The following is a 22,954-nucleotide window of genomic DNA, read 5'->3' on the forward strand; positions in this document are numbered from 1 at the left end:
TTTCGGCACTAAAAGGGTGCCTGGATTGGCGCTCAGACAACATACAAAGCATCTGGAAAAAATTGCCGGAATTTCGGGGAAAAGCAACGATCCATGAACCATCAAGAGGCTCTTGCACTGTCGCTTAGCATCGGACTACCTTAGCTCCAGTTTACAATTCAAAACAATCCAACACTGAAGACTCCATACAGCACTCAACTTACTCTACCATATGCCAACAAAGGAACATTTAACGAGGCAATATGTCCCCAAAACACAACTTCCAGCTGCCGAAACCCGGGATTGAACCAGGGACATTTAGATCTTCAGTCTAACGCTCTCCCAACTGAGCTATTTCGGCACAAAAAGGGTGCCTGGAGTGGCGCTCAGACAACATACAAAGCATCTGGAAAAAATTGCCGGAATTTCGGGGAAAAGCAACGATCCATGAACCATCAAGAGGCTCTTGCACTGTCGCTTAGCATCGGACTACCTTAGCTCCAGTTTACAATTCAAAACAATCCAACACTGAAGACTCCATACAGCACTCAACTTACTCTACCATATGCCAACAAAGGAACATTTAACGAGGCAATATGTCCCCAAAACACAACCTCCAGCTGCCGAAACCCGGGATTGAACAAGGGACATTTAGATCTTCAGTCTAACGCTCTCCCAACTGAGCTATTTCGGCACGACAAGGGTGCCTGGAGTGGCGCTCAGACAACATACAAAGCATCTGGAAAAAATTGCCGGAATTTCGGGAAAAAGCAACGATCCATGAACCATCAAGAGGCTCTTGCACTGTCGCTTAGCATCGGACTAGCTTAGCTACAGTTTACAATTCAAAGCAATCTAACACTGAACTCTCCATACAGGCCTCAACCTCAGGGTGAGCACATAAGGGAAGCGAGTGAATCGCACCAGATTGCTGTGAATGAATGAAAATTGACAGACATTTCAGGAATGTTTGCTTTCTGCTTTCCTACTTTGTTGACTAGTTATATTAACTGGTGTGTTCTGAACTTCAGGGACAACACTGAAGACTCCATACAGCACTCAACTTACTCTACCATATGCCAACAAAGGAACATTTAACGAGGCAATATGTCCCCAAAACACAACTTCCAGCTGCCGAAACCCGGGATTGAACCAGGGACATTTAGATCTTCAGTCTAACGCTCTCCCAACTGAGCTATTTCGGCACAAAACGGGTGCCTGGAGTGGCGCTCAGACAACATACAAAGCATCTGGAAAAAATTGCCGGAATTTCGGGAAAAAGCAACGATCCATGAACCATCAAGAGGCTCTTGCACTGTCGCTTAGCATCGGACTAGCTTAGCTACAGTTTACAATTCAAAGCAATCTAACACTGAACTCTCCATACAGGCCTCAACCTCAGGGTGAGCACATAAGGGAAGCGAGTGAATCGCACCAGATTGCTGTGAATGAATGAAAATTGACAGACATTTCAGGAATGTTTGCTTTCTGCTTTCCTACTTTGTTGACTAGTTATATTAACTGGTGTATTCTGAACTTCAGGGACAACACTGAAGACTCCATACAGCACTCAACTTACTCTACAATATGCCAACAAAGGAACATTTAACGAGGCAATATGTCCCCAAAACACAACTTCCAGCTGCCGAAACCCTGGATTGAACCAGGGACATTTAGATCTTCCGTCTAACGCTCTCCCAACTGAGCTATTTCGGCACTAAAAGGGTGCCTGGATTGGCGCTCAGACAACATACAAAGCATCTGGAAAAAATTGCCGGAATTTCGGGGAAAAGCAACGATCCATGAACCATCAAGAGGCTCTTGCACTGTCGCTTAGCATCGGACTAGCTTAGCTCCAGTTTACAATTCAAAACAATCCAACACTGAAGACTCCATACAGCACTCAACTTACTCTACCATATGCCAACAAAGGAACATTTAACCAGGCAATATGTCCCCAAAACACAACTTCCAGCTGCCGAAACCCGGGATTGAACCAGGGACATTTAGATTTTCAGTCTAACGCTCTCCCAACTGAGCTATTTCGGCACGACAAGGGTGCCTGGAGTGGCGCTCAGACAACATACAAAGCATCTGGAAAAAATTGCTGGAATTTCGGGAAAAAGCAACGATCCATGAACCATCAAGAGGCTCTTGCACTGTCGCTTAGCATCGGACTAGCTTAGCTACAGTTTACAATTCAAAGCAATCTAACACTGAACTCTCCATACAGGCCTCAACCTCAGGGTGAGCACATAAGGGAAGCGAGTGAATCGCACCAGATTGCTGTGAATGAATGAAAATTGACAGACATTTCAGGAATGTTTGCTTTCTGCTTTCCTACTTTGTTGACTAGTTATATTAACTGGTGTGTTCTGAACTTCAGGGACAACACTGAAGACTCCATACAGCACTCAACTTACTCTACCATATGCCAACAAAGGAACATTTAACGAGGCAATATGTCCCCAAAACACAACTTCCAGCTGCCGAAACCCGGGATTGAACCAGGGACATTTAGATCTTCAGTCTAACGCTCTCCCAACTGAGCTATTTCGGCACAAAACGGGTGCCTGGAGTGGCGCTCAGACAACATACAAAGCATCTGGAAAAAATTGCCGGAATTTCGGGAAAAAGCAACGATCCATGAACCATCAAGAGGCTCTTGCACTGTCGCTTAGCATCGGACTAGCTTAGCTACAGTTTACAATTCAAAGCAATCTAACACTGAACTCTCCATACAGGCCTCAACCTCAGGGTGAGCACATAAGGGAAGCGAGTGAATCGCACCAGATTGCTGTGAATGAATGAAAATTGACAGACATTTCAGGAATGTTTGCTTTCTGCTTTCCTACTTTGTTGACTAGTTATATTAACTGGTGTGTTCTGAACTTCAGGGACAACACTGAAGACTCCATACAGCACTCAACTTACTCTACAATATGCCAACAAAGGAACATTTAACAAGGCAATATGTCCCCAAAACACAACTTCCAGCTGCCGAAACCCGGGATTGAACCAGGGACATTTAGATCTTCAGTCTAACGCTCTCCCAACTGAGCTATTTCGGCACAAAAAGGGTGCCTGGAGTGGCGCTCAGACAACATACAAAGCATCTGGAAAAAATTGCCGGAATTTCGGGGAAAAGCAACGATCCATGAACCATCAAGAGGCTCTTGCACTGTCGCTTAGCATCGGACTACCTTAGCTCCAGTTTACAATTCAAAACAATCCAACACTGAAGACTCCATACAGCACTCAACTTACTCTACCATATGCCAACAAAGGAACATTTAACGAGGCAATATGTCCCCAAAACACAACCTCCAGCTGCCGAAACCCGGGATTGAACAAGGGACATTTAGATCTTCAGTCTAACGCTCTCCCAACTGAGCTATTTCGGCACGACAAGGGTGCCTGGAGTGGCGCTCAGACAACATACAAAGCATCTGGAAAAAATTGCCGGAATTTCGGGAAAAAGCAACGATCCATGAACCATCAAGAGGCTCTTGCACTGTCGCTTAGCATCGGACTAGCTTAGCTACAGTTTACAATTCAAAGCAATCTAACACTGAACTCTCCATACAGGCCTCAACCTCAGGGTGAGCACATAAGGGAAGCGAGTGAATCGCACCAGATTGCTGTGAATGAATGAAAATTGACAGACATTTCAGGAATGTTTGCTTTCTGCTTTCCTACTTTGTTGACTAGTTATATTAACTGGTGTGTTCTGAACTTCAGGGACAACACTGAAGACTCCATACAGCACTCAACTTACTCTACCATATGCCAACAAAGGAACATTTAACGAGGCAATATGTCCCCAAAACACAACTTCCAGCTGCCGAAACCCGGGATTGAACCAGGGACATTTAGATCTTCAGTCTAACGCTCTCCCAACTGAGCTATTTCGGCACAAAACGGGTGCCTGGAGTGGCGCTCAGACAACATACAAAGCATCTGGAAAAAATTGCCGGAATTTCAGGAAAAAGCAACGATCCATGAACCATCAAGAGGCTCTTGCACTTGTCGCTTAGCATCGGACTAGCTTAGCTCCAGTTTACAATTCAAAACAATCCAACACTGAAGACTCCATACAGCACTCAACTTACTCTACCATATGCCAACAAAGGAACATTTAACGAGGCAATATGTCCCCAAAACACAACTTCCAGCTGCCGAAACCCGGGATTGAACCAGGGACATTTAGATCTTCAGTCTAACGCTCTCCCAACTGAGCTATTTCGGCACGACAAGGGTGCCTGGAGTGGCGCTCAGACAACATACAAAGCATCTGGAAAAAATTGCCGGAATTTCGGGAAAAAGCAACGATCCATGAACCATCAAGAGGCTCTTGCACTGTCGCTTAGCATCGGACTAGCTTAGCTACAGTTTACAATTCAAAGCAATCTAACACTGAACTCTCCATACAGGCCTCAACCTCAGGGTGAGCACATAAGGGAAGCGAGTGAATCGCACCAGATTGCTGTGAATGAATGAAAATTGACAGACATTTCAGGAATGTTTGCTTTCTGCTTTCCTACTTTGTTGACTAGTTATATTAACTGGTGTGTTCTGAACTTCAGGGACAACACTGAAGACTCCATACAGCACTCAACTTACTCTACAACATGCCAACAAAGGAACATTTAACGAGGCAATATGTCCCCAAAACACAACTTCCAGCTGCCGAAACCCGGGATTGAACCAGGGACATTTAGATCTTCAGTCTAACGCTCTCCCAACTGAGCTATTTCGGCACTAAAAGGGTGCCTGGATTGGCGCTCAGACAACATACAAAGCATCTGGAAAAAATTGCCGGAATTTCGGGGAAAAGCAACGATCCATGAACCATCAAGAGGCTCTTGCACTGTCGCTTAGCATCGGACTACCTTAGCTCCAGTTTACAATTCAAAACAATCCAACACTGAAGACTCCATACAGCACTCAACTTACTCTACCATATGCCAACAAAGGAACATTTAACGAGGCAATATGTCCCCAAAACACAACTTCCAGCTGCCGAAACCCGGGATTGAAGCAGGGACATTTAGAACTTCAGTCTAACGCTCTCCCAACTGAGCTATTTCGGCACAAAAAGGGTGCCTGGATTGGCGCTCAGACAACATACAAAGCATCTGGAAAAAATTGCCGGAATTTCGGGGAAAAGCAACGATCCATGAACCATCAAGAGGCTCTTGCACTGTCGCTTAGCATCGGACTACCTTAGCTCCAGTTTACAATTCAAAACAATCCAACACTGAAGACTCCATACAGCACTCAACTTACTCTACCATATGCCAACAAAGGAACATTTAACGAGGCAATATGTCCCCAAAACACAACCTCCAGCTGCCGAAACCCGGGATTGAACCAGGGACATTTAGATCTTCAGTCTAACGCTCTCCCAACTGAGCTAAAGGTATAGCGCATTAGTCTATGTAAGAGACCATGAATAAACCGAAATGCGCCCTAATTGCGCGGTATCCAATCCTGCTCGTGCCTGTTTTGACTCGTTGTGATCATCTAGAAATATGTACGTCAGCAACTAAAATAACCATAGGCGGCCTATATTAAAGCATTGGTGGAAAGTTGATTATATTTTCTTTTATTAATCAGAATCTTCAAAGTAGTCGAGTAAAAAGTACAATATTTCCATTTGAGGTGAATTGGACTAGAAGTATAAAGTAACATGAAATGTAAATACACAAGTAAAGAATAAGTACCTCAAAATTGTAATTAATTACTGTCCAAACTAAGGACCTTATGTGATGATGAAGCAAACAAAGAATGTGACTAACAGGAGGATTATTATTTATGAACATAGTTTAGAGTTCAGAAAATCCTCTCTTGGGTAGATATTCAAAGTTGTAATTTTTTTGAGTGAAGTTGTAATAGAAGATGAAGAAATCAACACAGAAAAGTCAGTTTTATATTTTTTAATATAGAAAAACAACAAAAATGACGATAATAAAGTGTAACATAAAGGACTTAAGGTATTCAATTCAATTTATTTTCGTACAGCCCAAAATCACAAATTTGCCTCAGAGGTCTGTACACGTACGACATCCTCTGACCTTTGACCCTCACAGTGACCGTTGTAAAGCCAAATCATTTAACAGTGCAAAGAATTTGAAAACACACACACAGTTCCAAACATATTAAGTTGTTGGAGGGTTTTCACCTCCTGGCTTTTTTTTCCCGTAACCCCGCTTCTTCAGCATCGCCCTCCATTCTTCAAATGAGTGTCAGACTCTGGACAGTACCAGCTCCCAAAGTACTGAAGGTGTGATGTGGCTTTCTGTCTTTGTTGCACTTTCTGCAAAGGATCACGTCTGTCTTCTTCACGTACTTTCTCTTGACGGTTCCACTTTGCTCCATCTCTTTTCTTCTTTTCCTGTACTGTTGAGTACTGTAAGGAACAGCTTGACTGGATGTGTGAGTTGAAGGTGGCACAGCTGAAGGTAAACTGGGGTTGGGGGAGTGGAAAAACATCATCTGTGAGGGTCCAGGTGCGGCCATCACCTGTGAGGGTCCAGGCACTACAGGAAGCCCCATAGATGGGAAAAAGAAGGGGAAGGAGACGGGCGGTCTCTTCTTGAGAGTTGCTTCTCCTGCAGTGTTTGGTGGCAGGAGGTAAAGGTGGGGCTCAGCCAAACTGCCAGAATGCAGAGATGGCCCTTTCTGCAGAGCCGCAGGAAGCTTCTCTGGTCCTGCTGAGGGTGCATCTGGAGCTGGGATACCCTGCTGCAACATGTTTTTTTCAAGTGCCCTGCCACGCCTGCTGAACCTGGGAAAACATAAAACAACCAATATTAATAAACAGATTGTAAACAGCTGAATACCGCTCTGCTCACTCCTCTTCTTCCAAGACTGTTGTCACGGGGCCTTCACATCTACGTATCAATGTAGATATGAAGGGCTCATTCTAAGTGAATGAAAACACTAATTTAAAAAATAACTACGTGATAATACACTGACAACATAGTTATGTTCATTTCTACTAATATATCCCACATAATGCTACACACATTGTACCTTTAAGCAGTAATACACAAGAGTGATCAATTGCTATGTGATCATGACACAGCAATAGATCACACCCTCTTATGTATGCTTGCTTTTGTAAAATAGATTCTTCATTTAGATTTTCATTTCATGTGTTGAGCCAGCCATCATGCTATGAAAACAGATTACAGCTGGAATGCAAAACTGACTAATGGAAGCGATGCAGAAAACATGCTCTGCATAAAATATTAGTATATGAAGCATGCTCATATACTAACCACTGTGTGACTGTTGCAGCAACCAACTAATCAAGGTAGTTTAATCTTTAACAATGTATCTATAATGCAATATATATATATAAACTGAGATTTTTTGTATCCTCGATCTTCAAAGTAACAGGTAACTGAAGTTATTAATTACATGTAGTGGAGTAAAAAGCACAATGTTTGTTACTGAATTGTAATCGAGTAGTAATGAAATGAACGTTACTAACAGGTGTCCAGTAACGTTGTTACGTTATTGTAAAGGTTACGACTCACAAACAAGAGTACCGTTTCATTTTAATGTAGGTCTTGTCATGCTGTATGTAACATTACTTTATTGTAAATTAATGAATACATAAAAAGAAAAGTAAAATAACAGTAATGGCGGACAGTCCCACTTAACGTTAGCTCGCTACGGTAATCAACAAGCGGGTTAGTTTGTTAACTCTGTTAGTTAACGTTAAAGTAACCCGACACAAACGTAATATCAGTAACGTTAGACCAGCTAAGTATCCTGAGTACTAAAATCGCTATCTGTAATGTAATACAGTGATGACAGGTGACGTTCGTTAGGACGCGTTTCATCGTTAGTAAAGAGTTACCGAGCCACGGGTCATTCATTCAAATATCGATATATCTCAATTAATTTATATTGACAGTAGCTATAAAGGATTGACTTACTTTCGAAATGTTGTTAATAAGATGAAAAAGAATCAGGCGGCTCGTCCTCCACCGCCGAATATAATCGTCTTCGGTCGTCCTCGTCATTCACCGTGAGTGTTCGCGAGCTCGAAGACGCCGATTGGTCAATTCTTGGTTGATTCTTGGTTGATTCTTGGTTGCGATACGAGCACCGATTGGCCGCAGCGGACACTTCCTGGTTGATTTGTGGTTACAGACTGAACGGTGATTGGCTTTCACAACCAATAATTAGGTCGACTTACAAGCTACATGGAGCGCCATTTCGGCACGAAAAGAGTGCCTGGAGTGGCGCTCAGACAACATACAAAGAATCTGGAAAAAATTGACGGAATTTCGGGAAAAAGCAACGATCCATGAACCATCAAGAGGCTCTTGCACTGTCGCTTAGCATCGGACTAGCTTAGCTCCAGTTTACAATTCAAAACAATCCAACACTGAAGACTCCATACAGCACTCAACTTACTCTACCATATGCCAACAAAGGAACATTTAATGAGGCAATATGTCCCCAAAACACAACTTCCAGCTGCCGAAACCCGGGATTGAACCAGGGACATTTAGGTTTTCAGGCTGTCATCATCCAAAGGGGACCAAGGTGCAATCGTAGGCATACTGTAACATTGTAAGGTTATCTAGTGCAAATCATTTCTTTTTTTTGTTTGTTGTTTTGTAGATGAAATGACCATCTTTGTCTTTTTGTTGTGGCCATTTGGTTTCCTCGACATAGTTTGTGGCCCAAACTAGTGAGAGAACGTTAGCGAACAAGCAAAAGGAGAGGCACGTCCATCCATGTCAGTGACTTTTACAGTTGTGCAACCACTCAGGATTGGTACCCACAGCAGCAACAAGAGCACACTTTGCCCTTATTTCTACTTCCTCAACCTATCAGTGAGTGAGACTGCTGACATCCTATTCACATGACACTGATAGCATTCATGTAGCTTGTCTGGCTTCTAAAATATGCCCTCTGAAATTTCATGTTTTCTATACAGTTAGGTTTTCTGAAATGTTGCTCTCAGTCCATCTGATCTCAGCAATAAAAAACACATTGAAATTCTCAAAGCAAACAGTCGCAGCAAAGCTTCCTGTGTTCATTCCATCATCTAAAGCAGGGGTGTCAAACTCATTTTCACTCCGGGCCACATCAGCATCATGGTTTCCCTCAAAGGGCCGGTTGTAACTCTAAGACTGTATAAATGTAACGACTCCCTAACATATTGTTAACTAACTCTCTGCATTTGATTATTGTTTATTCAAGTGTAAAAATATTGTACATGCAGTTATATAAATGTAAAATTATATTTAAGCACATTTCTGTTATTATAAATAAATAATAAATATTTTTAATTTAGGGTTAAGAAACCCACATTACTCTAGCAAAGATCAAACTTTTAAAGAAAATAACAAAGACAAATATCATCAAACACAAGTTATTACATTAACTTTGTTCAAAGCTATTTTTGTCACCTCTCTGCATCACTAATGTCCCCGTCGTCGTCCCGTGCATGGCAGCTCCATCCAAGAGCTCCTCACTGAGAGTCAGGTCTTATAAACATGGATAGATGCGCTGTATCCGTGTTGTCTGTGCTTTCATCAACAGCTAATGAAGAAGACGAGTACCTGCTCGTCTCTTAGCTAGCTGTGTTGTTAGATTGCTGCTAGTTCCTGAACTCGGTCTGCGATGGTGTTTCTTCACAAACTGACATTTGTAAAAGTCTGTATCTGATCGGAGCTCACCTGCTCACATACCTTTAGCAGCACTGGGCTGTAGCTTCTGTAAATATATTCTGCTGTGATTGCAGTCTGCCTTTTAATTCTTGGACAATTTTATGTTTTTCTTGGAGGCTAAATTTTGCTCCGTGTTTGATGTCAAAATGCCGACGTGAATTGTATCCTTCATCACCGACACGCATCATAACACAGAAGAGGCGTTTTTCTCCTTCAAGCACAAACATGTATTCGCTTTCCCATCTTTCATTACATTTTCTTCCCTCTGCATCAATTTTTCTCTTCGTGGACATTTTGGGATTATTTGTCGATCTTTTTCAACTCAATCACTTGTTGGAAAACCGCTTTACGGGCTGTTCCCTCTCCTGTCCACCTGTTGTGATAGTTTTAATGTCGGTACACAGACAACATGCTATCTCATAATTTCAACTTTCTATCTCATAATTTCGACCATGGGGATACTTTTATTTTCAAGTCTAACAATTTTATTTCCAAAATAAAAAATAAAATTATTATTTTTTTTTTTTTTTTGCTGGCGGATTCGCGGGCCACATAAAATGACGTGGCGGGCCGGATTCGGCCCGCGGGCCTTGAGTTTGACACGTGTGATCTAAAGGTACACTTTGACTTTCAGACCACTAGAGGGCAGAGCCCTGTAACGGTTGATGCTGGAATTAAGTGGAAGTAAGCCACTTACAACTACATTTACATTGACTGTTGCTCTTAAAGTGTCGAGATCAAGTGTTGAGCATGTCAAGGAAGCGTAGTTTGGCCTAAAGATTCTCTTGTTTGAATCACTCCTTAATCATCCTCTGAAAGATCCTGTCATGTGCACTCCCACCCAGTTCAAATATTTGGTTAGAACTATCATACAACAGCTGTGCATGAGCTCTTTTGCATATACTTGAAATTACTGTGTGACACACAATTCCTTGTTGGGAAAAAAACCTTCTGCTCACCTTTTGAGCTCTATTCTTTCTGCACTGTGATATCAACTACTGTATTCACTTTAGGGTGGAGTTGTCCTTTAAGTATATGTTCATACCAGACTGAAGGTGAGCAGCCTGGGTGATGTGTATCTGCAGGACAGGTAGATGAAAGCCAGTCTTCCTACTGTGATGGAGGCCCAGAATGTACTGTCCAGACAGCCAGCTGTCTTATGACCCATCAGCAGAGGAGGGGACACTGCGTAGGTGTAGACGAAGCCAGCGTAAGAACCCTGCAGCACAACAAACACAGCAGGAGGTTAGCGCAGAGCAGAGGTTTCTATGCCTTACTCCTCTCCCGCTGCGCCCACAGCACGCCCTGCTATAGTGTTAAGTGTTTGTGTTTTTTATGTGTGTTGTGTAGGCTGGAAGTCTCACTACAATGCCATCAGTGATGAAGAGGATGGCCCCACCCACTGCATGGAGAATGAAGAAAGAAGCAGGGCGGCCCCGGAGTTTGGCAGGGTTACAGCAACCAAACAAACTCCCATGACCTGGACAGAGAGGGATACTGAGGTGGGTCTTTTCATTGGAATGTGGTGGATCACAAGCACACATATATACACGCATTACCTTGACCACTGTCACCGGTCGGGCTGGGGCTGGTACTGGACAGAGAGTCTCTGTCGATCAGACGTTGACTGTTGTCGGAGCAAGGCAGCAGTCTCTCGTGGTACATCAAAGCGAGCACTGCTGCTGGTACTGGGAGCTGCCAGGATACACACACACACATGCACACACACACGCACACACACAAAGAGGCAAATTGTTAACCAAGTTAACAGACAACACCTGACCTCACCCATGTCCCTGTCCACTTCCTGTCAAATGATTCAAATTGTGACCCTCCCATCATAAAAGAAGAATACACGCCGTCTTATCTCGTCCTCTGCTTGAAACAGATCCAGTTCAAACAGAAGAAGGCAGAGGTTATTACTGAGGTGAGAGCTTAACGCTTTATCTGAGAGGCAATAACCAGGCCAACGGCCATCTGAAAAAAATGCAAAAAAGAATAACAAAACTGAAAAACAAGACATTTTGAGTGGCTCTGATTAGCAGCAGCATTGTTAGGAAATTTCATTTTTTTCCATTATGGCCATTGCCACATGTAATTGTGCAAACACTGTATGGAAAATCTTGTCATTGGATGCCTAAATTGTATGATTTTGCTCTATGATTATGTGGCTGAGTTTTGGTATTTCACGTTGGCCTCCTGGTCCAAGAAGCCGTCTGTATGTGGCATTAAGGCTGTGTCCCTAGTTGTAACTGTAATCATCCATTAGTTGCGAAACCTGCAAAACTGGACAGAGAAACCATTAGTAATTCTCAGCAAAAAACCCCTCTTCATGTCAGGATGCTGCATGTCACGAGTAATCTTTACTCTTAGTCAAATCACGCAGCTACACCTGGTTTCACATCTAGCCTGCCAACCAGCAGCTACAAGAGTCATTTACTCATTCACAGGTAATACACATTTGAGGCAAATGTATACTTATACTAGCACGCGGTGTACATATTTCTGTGTCATCAATCACATGACACATGTAATACTGACAAGAACTCACATTGATGAGAGCCATGATCCAGAAAGCGTACGACACCCGTGTAACGACGACACCATCGGTGTGCAGAGGATACTGGGAGATGTTGCCTATCGCCACTCCGTGCCCGGCCAGGCTGCTGCGGAGGTGCTGTAGGTCTGAGGGAGAGGACGAGGACGAGTTGGCGGTCCAGTTGGCACCCAGGACACAGCAGTCCTCTGCCAGAAAAGGATCGGCCACCAGGGGGCTGACCAGAGCTCCCAGGCCTATGAAGAAATGCAAGGCCTGCGGGAGCGAGACGTGGACATAGACTTATGATTATACCATCAGCTTTATTATAGTATTTAGACAGTGACACTATTTTTGTTTCTGGCTCTGTACACCACCACAATGGATTTGAAATAAAACAACTAGTGTATGCTTTCAGTGCAGACGTTAGGGGAATAGAATTACAACCATTTTTATACATAGACCCTACATTTCAGGGTACCAAAACTAATTGGACAAATTAACATAATATTGAATAAGTTCTTCATATTTAATACTTTGTTGCAAAATACTTCGCTGTCAATGACTGACTTCAGCCTGGAGCCCATGGTGCAAAACAGATGAGGGCACTGAGACCGAACCAACAGTACAGTCAACCAACGCAACATGCTAAAAGAACGCTATAGAGGTCATGTGACCTATCGTTAAAATAAAAATATTCATTAGTGCAGCTTTAACTTTCTGTAGTCTTTACGTCATCATCAAGTAAATTAACCAGAAGGAACTAAAAATCTGTTACTGCATAATGCACACACACACACGCACAGACAGTGACATCCTCGGATACTTTCTCTTGAGCGGCACAGAACACACACACACACACACCCCTTCCCTCGCTCCCCTCTTCTGACCTGCAGGAAGATGGCGGAGTCCTTCTGGTACAGCTTCACCAGCTGCAGGTTGGCAATCGTGTCAATCACCCCCATGGCTAAGCCAGCAATCGCCATGGCGACAGAGAGCAGTAGCACATGGTTACACAGGGGTATGACGGCAAACACCAGCGAGATGATGAGAGTGCAGCAGAAGAGGGCTAGGAGCGAGGACGGGAGTCTGAAGGAGACAAAAAGAGAAGACAACCCCCACAGCAGTATTCAGACTGTCACTCACAGGAGCGTTACTTTACTAGCTTTAGTTGGAATGATGTATCTTTTACTTACAAACCATATTCTTGTGAAGCTTGTTGTCAGTGATTACATTTTCCAATACAACTCAAACCAGGCTGACTAAAACCGTGACTTTCCAGCTTGTTATTGTCGCTGCAGTTAAGTCACCTTGATGGTCTGCTGCCCCATTATCTCATATTTACCACAGCTCCACGTTATCTTCATCTTGTATTCTCCTTTCCTGCCAACTTTCCGCTCTCCTTTTGACCTTGTCCCAGATAACTTTGAGTTTGTCCGGGACATTTCACCCAGAGCCTGGTGAAGTGTGTGGATGTAGTCAGTAGCAGTAATCATCAGAGGTGTGTTGGTCCACCGCTTCGGTCCAGACTACAATATCTCAACAGCTATTGCATGGGTTGCCATGAGATTTTGGACATACATTCATTATCGCCAGAGAATGAATCCTACACACTTGGTCTGGCCTTTCCTCTACCGCCGCCAGCAGGTCAATGTTTTTCAATTATCCCGTGAAATATCTTAACATCTACTGGACAGAGCAGACTGGCACAACATTTGTTAGAGACATTCATGGTCCCCAGATGATTATTCCTGCTTTCTAGCTTCTCTTCGAGTGCTGCCATTAGGTTGACAGGTTTTATTTTGAGTGATTATGTCTCGACAGCCTTAGACTGCCTTGAAATTTACCAAAGTATTTGGTACAATCAAGATAAGGAGATGATTTTTCTCTCCTGAGAGTCCAAACAGTCTATCTAACAGAGCACGTTGATGGCAGAAACACCTGACCTCACCCATGTGTCCCTGTCCACTTCACACACTCACATTAGCGGTTGACTGGGTCCTCAATGTGCGAGGTAAGGCACAGACCTGGAACAACCAGTGAGTCATTTGAATGTTGTGAATTTGCCAGTCAAATTTAGAATAAAGTCTAACCTTCAAAGTGAAAAGGCTCAAAGTGGTCATTGAAATACTTCAAATCCATAAAGTGTGTCAATCAGATCCAGTATTCAACCTCAAGGTCAGGGCTGTCTTCATGTGTCCGACCAAACTTTAAATTTTTTTAAAGCAGAAAATGTCATGTTTTCAAATAGATTTTCTTTCACTTTTATCTCAATATGTTATGATATTGTTACAAAAGCTTTTCTTCCCTGCCAGGTACGTAATTCAGGTTTTAAAGTTCCAAAAAATAGCTATGGCCCCTGCCTCGTGCTGTGGTATACGTATTTTATAAAACAAATGGGAATATTTCTTACTGACTTAAGAAAACAAAATATATATATATACAGGTATGTTGGCACATTTAAGAATGCCAGATTAAACTATGTTATTCTCTCACTCTGTTTTTTGTTGACTTTGGCTTCACTTCCTCATTGTTTGGTGTCCCACAGACACCATTGCTTTGTGTGAAGAAACAATACAAATAATTGCTAAATCAACCTATTTTGCCCTTTAAATATATATTAAAACTAAAAAAGTTATTGAAGTGTCTTTGCCACAAACTGGGCTTGCACTTTTGGAGGTGACACAACATAGAAATGACCATAGAGAATTGTTATTACACCAAATAAGAAGATAGCTCATGTCTTGTATGTTATGCTGTGTATGGACACATATACCGTACATTCCTTTTGTCTTCCAAACATTCTCGTTCACACACACATAAATGTACAGTATGCTCTCCTCTTGGACACAATCTGCTATAAACTCTAATAACAGAAATCCAAATTGACTGATTGTTATATAAAAACAATCACAGATAAAGCATATTGAAAATATTATTATTTAGCCGGCTGGGGTCTCTGAGACCCCAAAACATTCCTTCAGTATGAAATAAGAAATTCTCATAAAATGAGGATAAGTCATCAAGGTGATTAAACAATGTTAGGTATGTGTGTTGAGCTGTTAGATACATACTATCACAACTAGTCTCTGTTAAGTACCACACACACAATTAGTCTTAATAGGAATACTATGGGAATATTACAATCCATTAGATTTGATAAGATCAGTAAACGGTGGAGTAGGCACACTGTCGGACCGCAGGACATCCCACTCACGTCTTCTTGAAGAGTCCTCCCAGGCTGCTGCCCACCAGCAGGAAGAACTGCTGGGAGAAGAAGACCCAGGTGATCTGCTGCAGCGTGGACTGGGTCTGACACCTCAGGTCCAGGACGGTGGGTCCCAGGAAGGCGATGCACAGGCCGAAGCTGAAGAACGCACTCCAGTAGGTGAGAGTTTGCCGCCAGTGGCGCTTGAACAGCGACCAGATCCGCTCGTCCAGCAGCGTCATGCCGGTCCTTTTCAGAGGCTGCCAGCCGCTCATTTACACCGAGGAGTTATATCAGACGGAACGACAGGAACTGCCAACGAAGAAAGAGAGTCTCATGAGAGCCTCAGTCCGGGGCACTCTCCAGTTTCATGCCAGTTGTTCTTTTGACGGACGCGGCGCTGATTGGCTGATGTCCCGAAGGTACCGCCCACTGTCAGACTGCTTTCAGATCAGTTTCAGAATGCTGCATGACGTTTTCCAAGTAGAAGTAGCAATACAACACTGTACAAATACTCCAACAATGTGTTTGAGGTAGAGAAGCATCATCAGCCTGTTGTCTTTATATTGACATAACTTTATGTATACATCATGCAGAGACAAGCTGAGGAAACCAGTTCAGAGTGCTGATGTGAGGCGTTCACTACTTTTGTCGGTAGACCATGAAAATATATTTAAGAATTTTAAAGATGTAAATGATTCATATTTTCAGTTATTTGAATAAAAAACATACATTTCAATAAAAAAGGTAATCTGCAACAATGTGTATCGTTCATATTTTATAAACTGATCAAATGTTTTGTTTGTAAAATCGTGATATAAGTATCTAAGTGAATAATTGTAGTGGAGTAAACGTGGCATGAAATGGAATAACTCAAGTAAAGTACAAGCAGCTCAACATTGTGCTTCAATAAAACTTTTCTTTTTGGCTTTCCATTATTTCTCTTTTACCATCGTTTCATCATGAAGACAATTATTAGTCCGATATGCAAGAGTTCAAAAGCTCTAACTCTTTTTTTGATGTTTAAGACCCCCAAGTCAACTCACTCCCAGTCTCAGTTGTAAGCCTCGACCTGAGAACGACTGATAATGACGTACCAGAAGATCTCAAGTCACACTCATGTTAGCAGAAATATAGGAGCCAATCATACATGCCTTAAAAGTGATCATTACATTCTTAAAATCTAAAACATACACAACCAACCACTGATCTGAAGTCTGTCAGCATCCAGCCGTGAGATATGGGTAATGTGTTCTTCCTCACAAGATGAGAGGTAACTTCAGATAATCTATTTACTCGTCGGAAACGTCACAGCACTCTTCTGTCATTTTTGGACAGAAGAGTGCTGTGTTTTAGAACAGCTCTTGTAAGCCAAAGCTGTAATCATGTGAGCAGATAAACTGCAGACTGAAGAATCAGAAGAATTGAGATTCAATTCAATTCAATTTTATTTTGTATAGCCCAAAATCACAAATTACAAATTTGCCTCAGAGGGCTTTACAATGGTCCGTGTACGTTTTAGTCATCTGTTTTACCGTTCAGTCGAAAATACGGAAATACCATTTATGCTGGCCTTTCTTCACTCAATCGAAGTAAAATATGTTGTGGGGACATGTAACACGTGTTGTTCTATGACTTTTGTGTGGTTTTAGATTTACAGCTGCATTATTTAAATAAAAAAATGTTCAATACAAGTGCTTTTTTCCAGGCGAACCTAGAAATTTGTCAATTTGAGCTGTGCCATAAGTATATCAGTTATTAACCAGTAACATATACACAATATTTACACAATTAAACACATCTCACAAGTGTTACCAGTATTCTAGCATCAAAATTATTAAAATAGACCTTGTAGTTAGAGCTCAGGACTCTTTTGCGTATGGCTATGCAATTTTCGCGAAGAGGCCTAAAAATAGGGCTAGGGCCCAAAAGGTTAATGTGTTCCATTGATTCTCTCATATACAGCACGCCTTGGCTGGCAGCACAGTGACGGTTTCAAAGAGGGCCTTCCTGCGGCTTAATCGATCATGACCCTTTTTTGCCAGGAGCTGGCTGCTCTGGTGTTCACAAAGGAGGTCCTTGTACTGTCCACCCTGACTGGGAAGTCTGGGAAAGTGGGACCTCCTAAAAGACAACTGGACGTTGCCAAAGTGCAGGCCATAACAGGTAGGTAATTGTCTTGAGTCGTATGTAGACAATTTAAAGCTTCTGTGATTTATAAAGCAGCAGGATCACATGTTCAACACACCACCCATGATGAAATATATGTTTGACCTGCACTGGTAGGAATATTGGCATATCATATTGATATAGTTCCTCAATGTTAATCCTGATTTACCATCCATCCATCCATTTTCCTCCGCTTATCCGGGGTCGGGTCGCGGTGGCAACAGGCCAAGCAGGCTGACCCAGACCTCCCTCTCACCGGCAACATGTTCCAGCTCATTCTGGGGGATCCCGAGGCGTTCCCAGGTCAGCTGGGAGATGTAATCCCTCCAGCGTGTTCTGCGTCTTCCCCGGGGTCTCTTCCCAGTTGGACGTGCCTAGAAAACCTCCAGTGGGAGGTTCCTGATTTACTGTTCAAATTACTGTTCAAAAAATAATATTGGTTCAACAGGATTTCCTGTGTAGTCAAAATAGAAGAAAATGTTGTATGAATATGCTGTGTGACATCATTTCTCGTCTCTTCTCTTAACAGATGCTGTTATTCAAGAGTTTCCGCAGACGAGTGCCTCGGACGTGCGAGCGGTCATCAGACGGAAGTGTAACAACGAGCAGTTCAACCAAAAGAAAGGAACATAATGTGGAGCATGTTTGTGTTTCTATTTAGTGAGCGAGAGTCTGCAGCAGTGCAATTTGTTTTGATGGTTCAGTGTTCTGTGTTGTTTTAATTTGAAACATGGTCATTCTGTTTTGTTTAGTAATACATGTACCATATCAACTTAAATCAGAATTTTTTTGCTCTCTGTTAAGTATATTTTTGTTATATTTCTCGAAAATGCACTATATTACATTTATTTGAAAGTGTGTTTAAAGATTTAATTTGCAAATTGTTAGACGTACAATGTTAGTATATTTTATATATTTGCAAATAGTACAATTATTGGCAATGTATTTGCAATGTACTATTATATATATATATATATATATATATATATATATATATATATTAAGAATATATTTGAAATTCAATAAATGTTTTTGAACTTTTTATTATTGTTGAATCTTATTGTTCAAAACAAGATCAATTACATCAGATATTGTTAATATTTGTGGTTACACTTATCACAATGTGTTTTCTGTGCATGCATTACACTAGCAAACTTAGTTTTTCCTTTACTACTTTATTGACTTGAAAGCGAAATAAGTACCACATAAAATTCCAAACTTTTTATTTAAAGGAGACGCGTCATACTGCCTGTATAGAATCACAAGCACCTGCTACCTGGAAGGGGATCTGATCATTTAAACCACTATGAAGGCCAACACAGTGTACTCAGGCAAAATGTGACCTTTGACCTTCGTGATGATAGAGCAAATGAATCCAATTTACAACGAAAGAGGAAACTAATATTGTATCTCACTAGAAACATTCCTTTTTCCTACAAAATTACATTCCAATATCATTAAACTGCAATTTCAATTACATTTCGAGGGACATGTTTTTCTCTCATATCGCGGTCACGGTTTTCAACAGCCCTCCTCCCACAGCAGTCTTCTGCAGACCAGTGTTATTGAATGGGAACTTAATTTTACGAGACAGTGTCATGCTGGTGTGTCCAACATGCTAAATAACTGGTAGTCTGTTGCATTGGTTCCCAACTCAATTCATCCTGACGGTCTGCATCCGGCTACAGCTCCAGAGATCAATCTGAGGGGTCACGAGACCGGTAACATAGCAGCAAAGAAGAAAAGAGAACCAATTAATCTGGTTTTTGCTCTTGTCTTCTGAGATTAGGGAACACAAATGAAAACATTCTAGAGTCAAACTTTCTGTAACTCAATGGCATTAAAACAAGTCATTTTATTTGGACTACAGCATTTAACCCACATATGGGTCCAACCTGAAAGCTCTTCTTAACAAGAAGAAAGCAGCTTTCAGGTCTGGGGACAGGGACGAGCTCAGGAGAGTCCAGCGCGACCTGAAGTTGATGATCAGAGAGTGCAAGGACTCCTACAGGAGCAAGCTGGAGGCCAAACTCCAGCAGAACAACGTGAAGGAGGTGTGGACGGGGATGAAGCAAATTACCGGCTTCAAGGTTGGAGGCAGACAACCAGGGGGCTCCCTGGAGAGGGCAAACAAGCTAAACTCTTTCTTCAATAGGTTTAGCTCAGAGCCCTCATCTATGTCCTCCACACACCACACCTCCCAAACACCACCACCTCCCCCTCTGTCCCCCCTGGTGAGCTGCATGGACTCAGAGCCCTCCACTTCAAAGGGCTCTGCCACCACCGACACTATGACCCCCCCTCTCTGAGACGACTGGCCAGGTTAGGAGACAGCTGGAGAGACTCCACCAAGGCAAGGCTGCTGGATCTGATGGCATCAGCCCCAGGGTCCTGAAGACCTGCGCCAGCCAGCTGTCTGTTGTCCTGCAACATCTCTTCAACCTGAGCCTGAAGCAGGAGGAAGTCCCGGTGCTGTGGAAGACGTCGTGCCTGGTTCCTGTACCAAAGAAGACGACACCATCTGGCCTCAATGACTACCGACCAGTTGCCCTCACATCTCATGTGATGAAGGTGCTGGAGAGGCTGGTCTTGGCCCACCTCCGACCGCAGGTGAAATCCTCACTGGACCCTCTGCAATTTGCATACCAGCCTCATGTGGGAGTGGACGACGCCATCATCTACCTGCTGCAACGAGCTCAGTCGCACCTGGATGGATCCGGTGGCTCTGTGAGAATCACTTTCTTTGATTTCTCCAGTGCATTCAACACCATCCAACCAGTGCTGCTGAGTGAGAAGCTGCGGGTGGTGGTGGTTAACGTGCCCACCGTCTCCTGGATCACTGACTACCTCACAGGCAGACCACAGTTTGTCCGACTGGGCCGTGTGCTGTCTGATGGGGTGGTCAGTGATACTGGAGCCTCACAGGGAACTGTTCTGTCTCCCTTCCTGTTCACCTTGTACACCACTGACTTCCAGTACAACTCTGTGTCATGCCATCTGCAGAAGTTCTCTGATGACTCTGCAGTGGTCGGGTGTATAAGGGACGGACGGGAGGAGGAGTACAGGGCAGTAGTGGATGACTTTGTGGAGTGGGCCGGTAGAAATCACCTGCGTCTGAACGTGGCCAAGACCAGAGAGATGGTGGTCGACTTCAGGAGGAAGACGACGGCTCCACAACCGCTGAGAGTTCTGGGAGAGGACGTGGACATGGTGGAGGAGTACAAGTACCTGGGTGTCTCCATCGACAGCAGACTGAACTGGCAGACCAACATCAATGCTGTGTACAAGAAGGGGAGGAGTCGACTCTTTTTCTTGATGAAACTTCGATCCTTCAACGTGTGCAGCAAGATGTTGGAGATGTTCTACCGGTCTGTTGTGGCCAGTGCACTGTACTTCTGTAGTCTGCTGGGGGAGCAGCATTGGAGCCGGAGACACCAACAGACTTAACAAACTAGTTAAGAAGGCCGGTTCCATCATTGGCTGCAAACAAGACTATCTGGAAGAGGTGGTGGAGAGGAGGACACTGAAGAAACTATTATCCATATTGGATAACCAGGACCACCCTCTCCACCACCTACTGCAGGGACAGCGGAGCACTTTCTCCAACAGACTGATCCAGCTCCGCTGTCACAAGGAAAGATACAGGAGAGCATTCCTGCCCTCTGCAATAACACTTTACAATAGATCACCTCTGGCCAGATCATCCTCCACATAACTACACACTGCTTCACTGTTGTTTGCTGGGGTTGATTTTTGCACTACTGTTATTCACCTAGTTAGTTCATTTAACACTATTCTATTTCATTGTATATACTGTGCATTTTTTAATACTTAATATTTTTGGTTACTCTGTTACTTTGCTTCTTGGTATGTCTTGCTGCTATGTTGAGTTATTAAATGACACAAATATAACATGTAAATACATGATGTATACAACTAATGCAAATTAACCATTAACATCAAATATCAGATGAAATAATCAGCATTAAATACATCTGTATCAATAACCTAAAGGCACAGGTAAATATGACTAAATCTATGGTTTAAATACACTTATACTGTCATCTACTGGTAAAAATGGCAAACACTTTGACTTTGCATCTACTTCACGTAGCCTACACTAAATCAACAGCACAATACGGTGGAAAAATAAATATCAGTGCTCTGTGAACACGAAAATGACTTTGATTAAACTATATCACGAACTGTATTGCATCAAACAATGCACCGATTAATCGAAAACTTAATTATTGCTGTGTACATAGGTAAATGAATATTAAACAGCATGTAGTCAACTACTGATGCTAACGCACTCCCATCGGCCCAGATTAATTCATTAATGTATTAATTTCTTGCTTACGGTCATTATATCGCCTTCACTTTTATTTTGAAATATTCTTCTTTCCGGGTTACCTGTTGTGCTCTGCGTCTCGTTTTAAAGGAAAAAACAAAAAAGGGATTTGCAAAAACGAAATACGGCTCGTTATTTGACTTTGGTTTTTCCGTTTTTGGTTTGAAACGAAAAACGAGAATACCATGGTATTTTGTTTTTTCCGAATTAACGGTAAAACAGATGACTAAAACGTACACGGACCTTTTTTGACTTTGGTTCTTGGTTTTTCCGTTTTTGAATTCAGAACCAAAAACGGAAATACGACCGCCCATTTCCGTTTTCCCGTTCTTGGTTTGAAACGAAAAACGAGAATACCATGGTATTTCCGTATTTTGGTTTTTCCGAATTAACGGTAAAACAGATGACTAAAACGTACACGGACCCAGCAGCAGCACAAGTTTGATGAGATTGAGTTGTTTCTTTGTTTGAAATTCATAAGGCTTCATAAAACTCTTCTTAAGGGTTATAAAGAATAAAACATTGTGGAAATAATGTTTTATAAGTTCAGCGTTCATGATGCTTTATACCTCCATGTCAAAGTGACAACGATGTTTATGTGTGTGTGTGTGTGTGTGTGTGTGTGTGTCTGTGTGCGTTTCTTTCCTTCTGCTTATCTTTCTCTCTGCCTTGTCAACAAATTATGAATATAATGGTTTATGGGCAGATGGGAGTTTGTCAGTGTTGGGGAAGTTGTGGATGATTGTTTTTGATAATCACAATAATACTGTTAATATTCATAGTAATAATGAGAACACATCAAAAAGAAGAATATGAGTCCTGTGTTACACAGCACATTATAACTACCATAACTTTATTCAGTTATTCAGACACAGAGAGAACTGCTCCAACGTGTCAGAACAGATTATTATTTCTACGTTTCTGAAATGAAATAATGTGTTACAAACATCAATAACACGTTATAGCATAACTTTATGAGTTTTAAGTGACGTGACAGCACTGTAAGTTAT

The 22,954-nt window shown here is 42.4% G+C and overlaps 1 protein-coding gene and 8 non-coding genes across 9 annotated transcripts in view; all 9 read right to left on the bottom strand.

Annotated features, from left to right (window-relative positions):
* Nucleotides 1-15,666, bottom strand: part of slc60a1a (solute carrier family 60 member 1a) — a 156,340-nt gene extending 140,674 nt beyond the window's left edge. Inside the window, exons 1-6 of the mRNA XM_076097002.1 lie at nt 15,434-15,666; nt 13,107-13,305; nt 12,232-12,492; nt 11,240-11,375; nt 11,045-11,160; nt 10,726-10,899 (exon numbers count right to left, since the gene is read on the bottom strand). Of these exons, the coding sequence (XP_075953117.1) occupies nt 10,726-10,899; nt 11,045-11,160; nt 11,240-11,375; nt 12,232-12,492; nt 13,107-13,305; nt 15,434-15,666 (1,119 nt within the window). The remainder of the gene's footprint in view (nt 1-10,725; nt 10,900-11,044; nt 11,161-11,239; nt 11,376-12,231; nt 12,493-13,106; nt 13,306-15,433) is intronic.
* On the bottom strand, nt 268-340 carry trnaf-gaa (transfer RNA phenylalanine (anticodon GAA)). Its single transcript has one exon. It is a non-coding gene; the product is annotated as a tRNA-Phe (tRNA).
* On the bottom strand, nt 1,112-1,184 carry trnaf-gaa (transfer RNA phenylalanine (anticodon GAA)). Its single transcript has one exon. It is a non-coding gene; the product is annotated as a tRNA-Phe (tRNA).
* Nucleotides 1,956-2,028, bottom strand: trnaf-gaa (transfer RNA phenylalanine (anticodon GAA)). The gene has a single exon. It is a non-coding gene; the product is annotated as a tRNA-Phe (tRNA).
* Nucleotides 2,467-2,539, bottom strand: trnaf-gaa (transfer RNA phenylalanine (anticodon GAA)). Its single transcript has one exon. It is a non-coding gene; the product is annotated as a tRNA-Phe (tRNA).
* trnaf-gaa (transfer RNA phenylalanine (anticodon GAA)) lies at nt 2,978-3,050 on the bottom strand. The gene has a single exon. It is a non-coding gene; the product is annotated as a tRNA-Phe (tRNA).
* Nucleotides 3,822-3,894, bottom strand: trnaf-gaa (transfer RNA phenylalanine (anticodon GAA)). The gene has a single exon. It is a non-coding gene; the product is annotated as a tRNA-Phe (tRNA).
* Nucleotides 4,156-4,228, bottom strand: trnaf-gaa (transfer RNA phenylalanine (anticodon GAA)). The gene has a single exon. It is a non-coding gene; the product is annotated as a tRNA-Phe (tRNA).
* trnaf-gaa (transfer RNA phenylalanine (anticodon GAA)) lies at nt 4,667-4,739 on the bottom strand. Its single transcript has one exon. It is a non-coding gene; the product is annotated as a tRNA-Phe (tRNA).
* Nucleotides 15,667-22,954: the final 7,288 nt, after the last annotated feature.

The sequence above is a fragment of the Anarhichas minor genome, unplaced genomic scaffold (assembly GCF_050575085.1).
Source record: "Anarhichas minor isolate MPS153535 unplaced genomic scaffold, ASM5057508v1 ptg000023l, whole genome shotgun sequence".
NCBI classification, from domain to species: domain Eukaryota; kingdom Metazoa; phylum Chordata; class Actinopteri; order Perciformes; family Anarhichadidae; genus Anarhichas; species Anarhichas minor.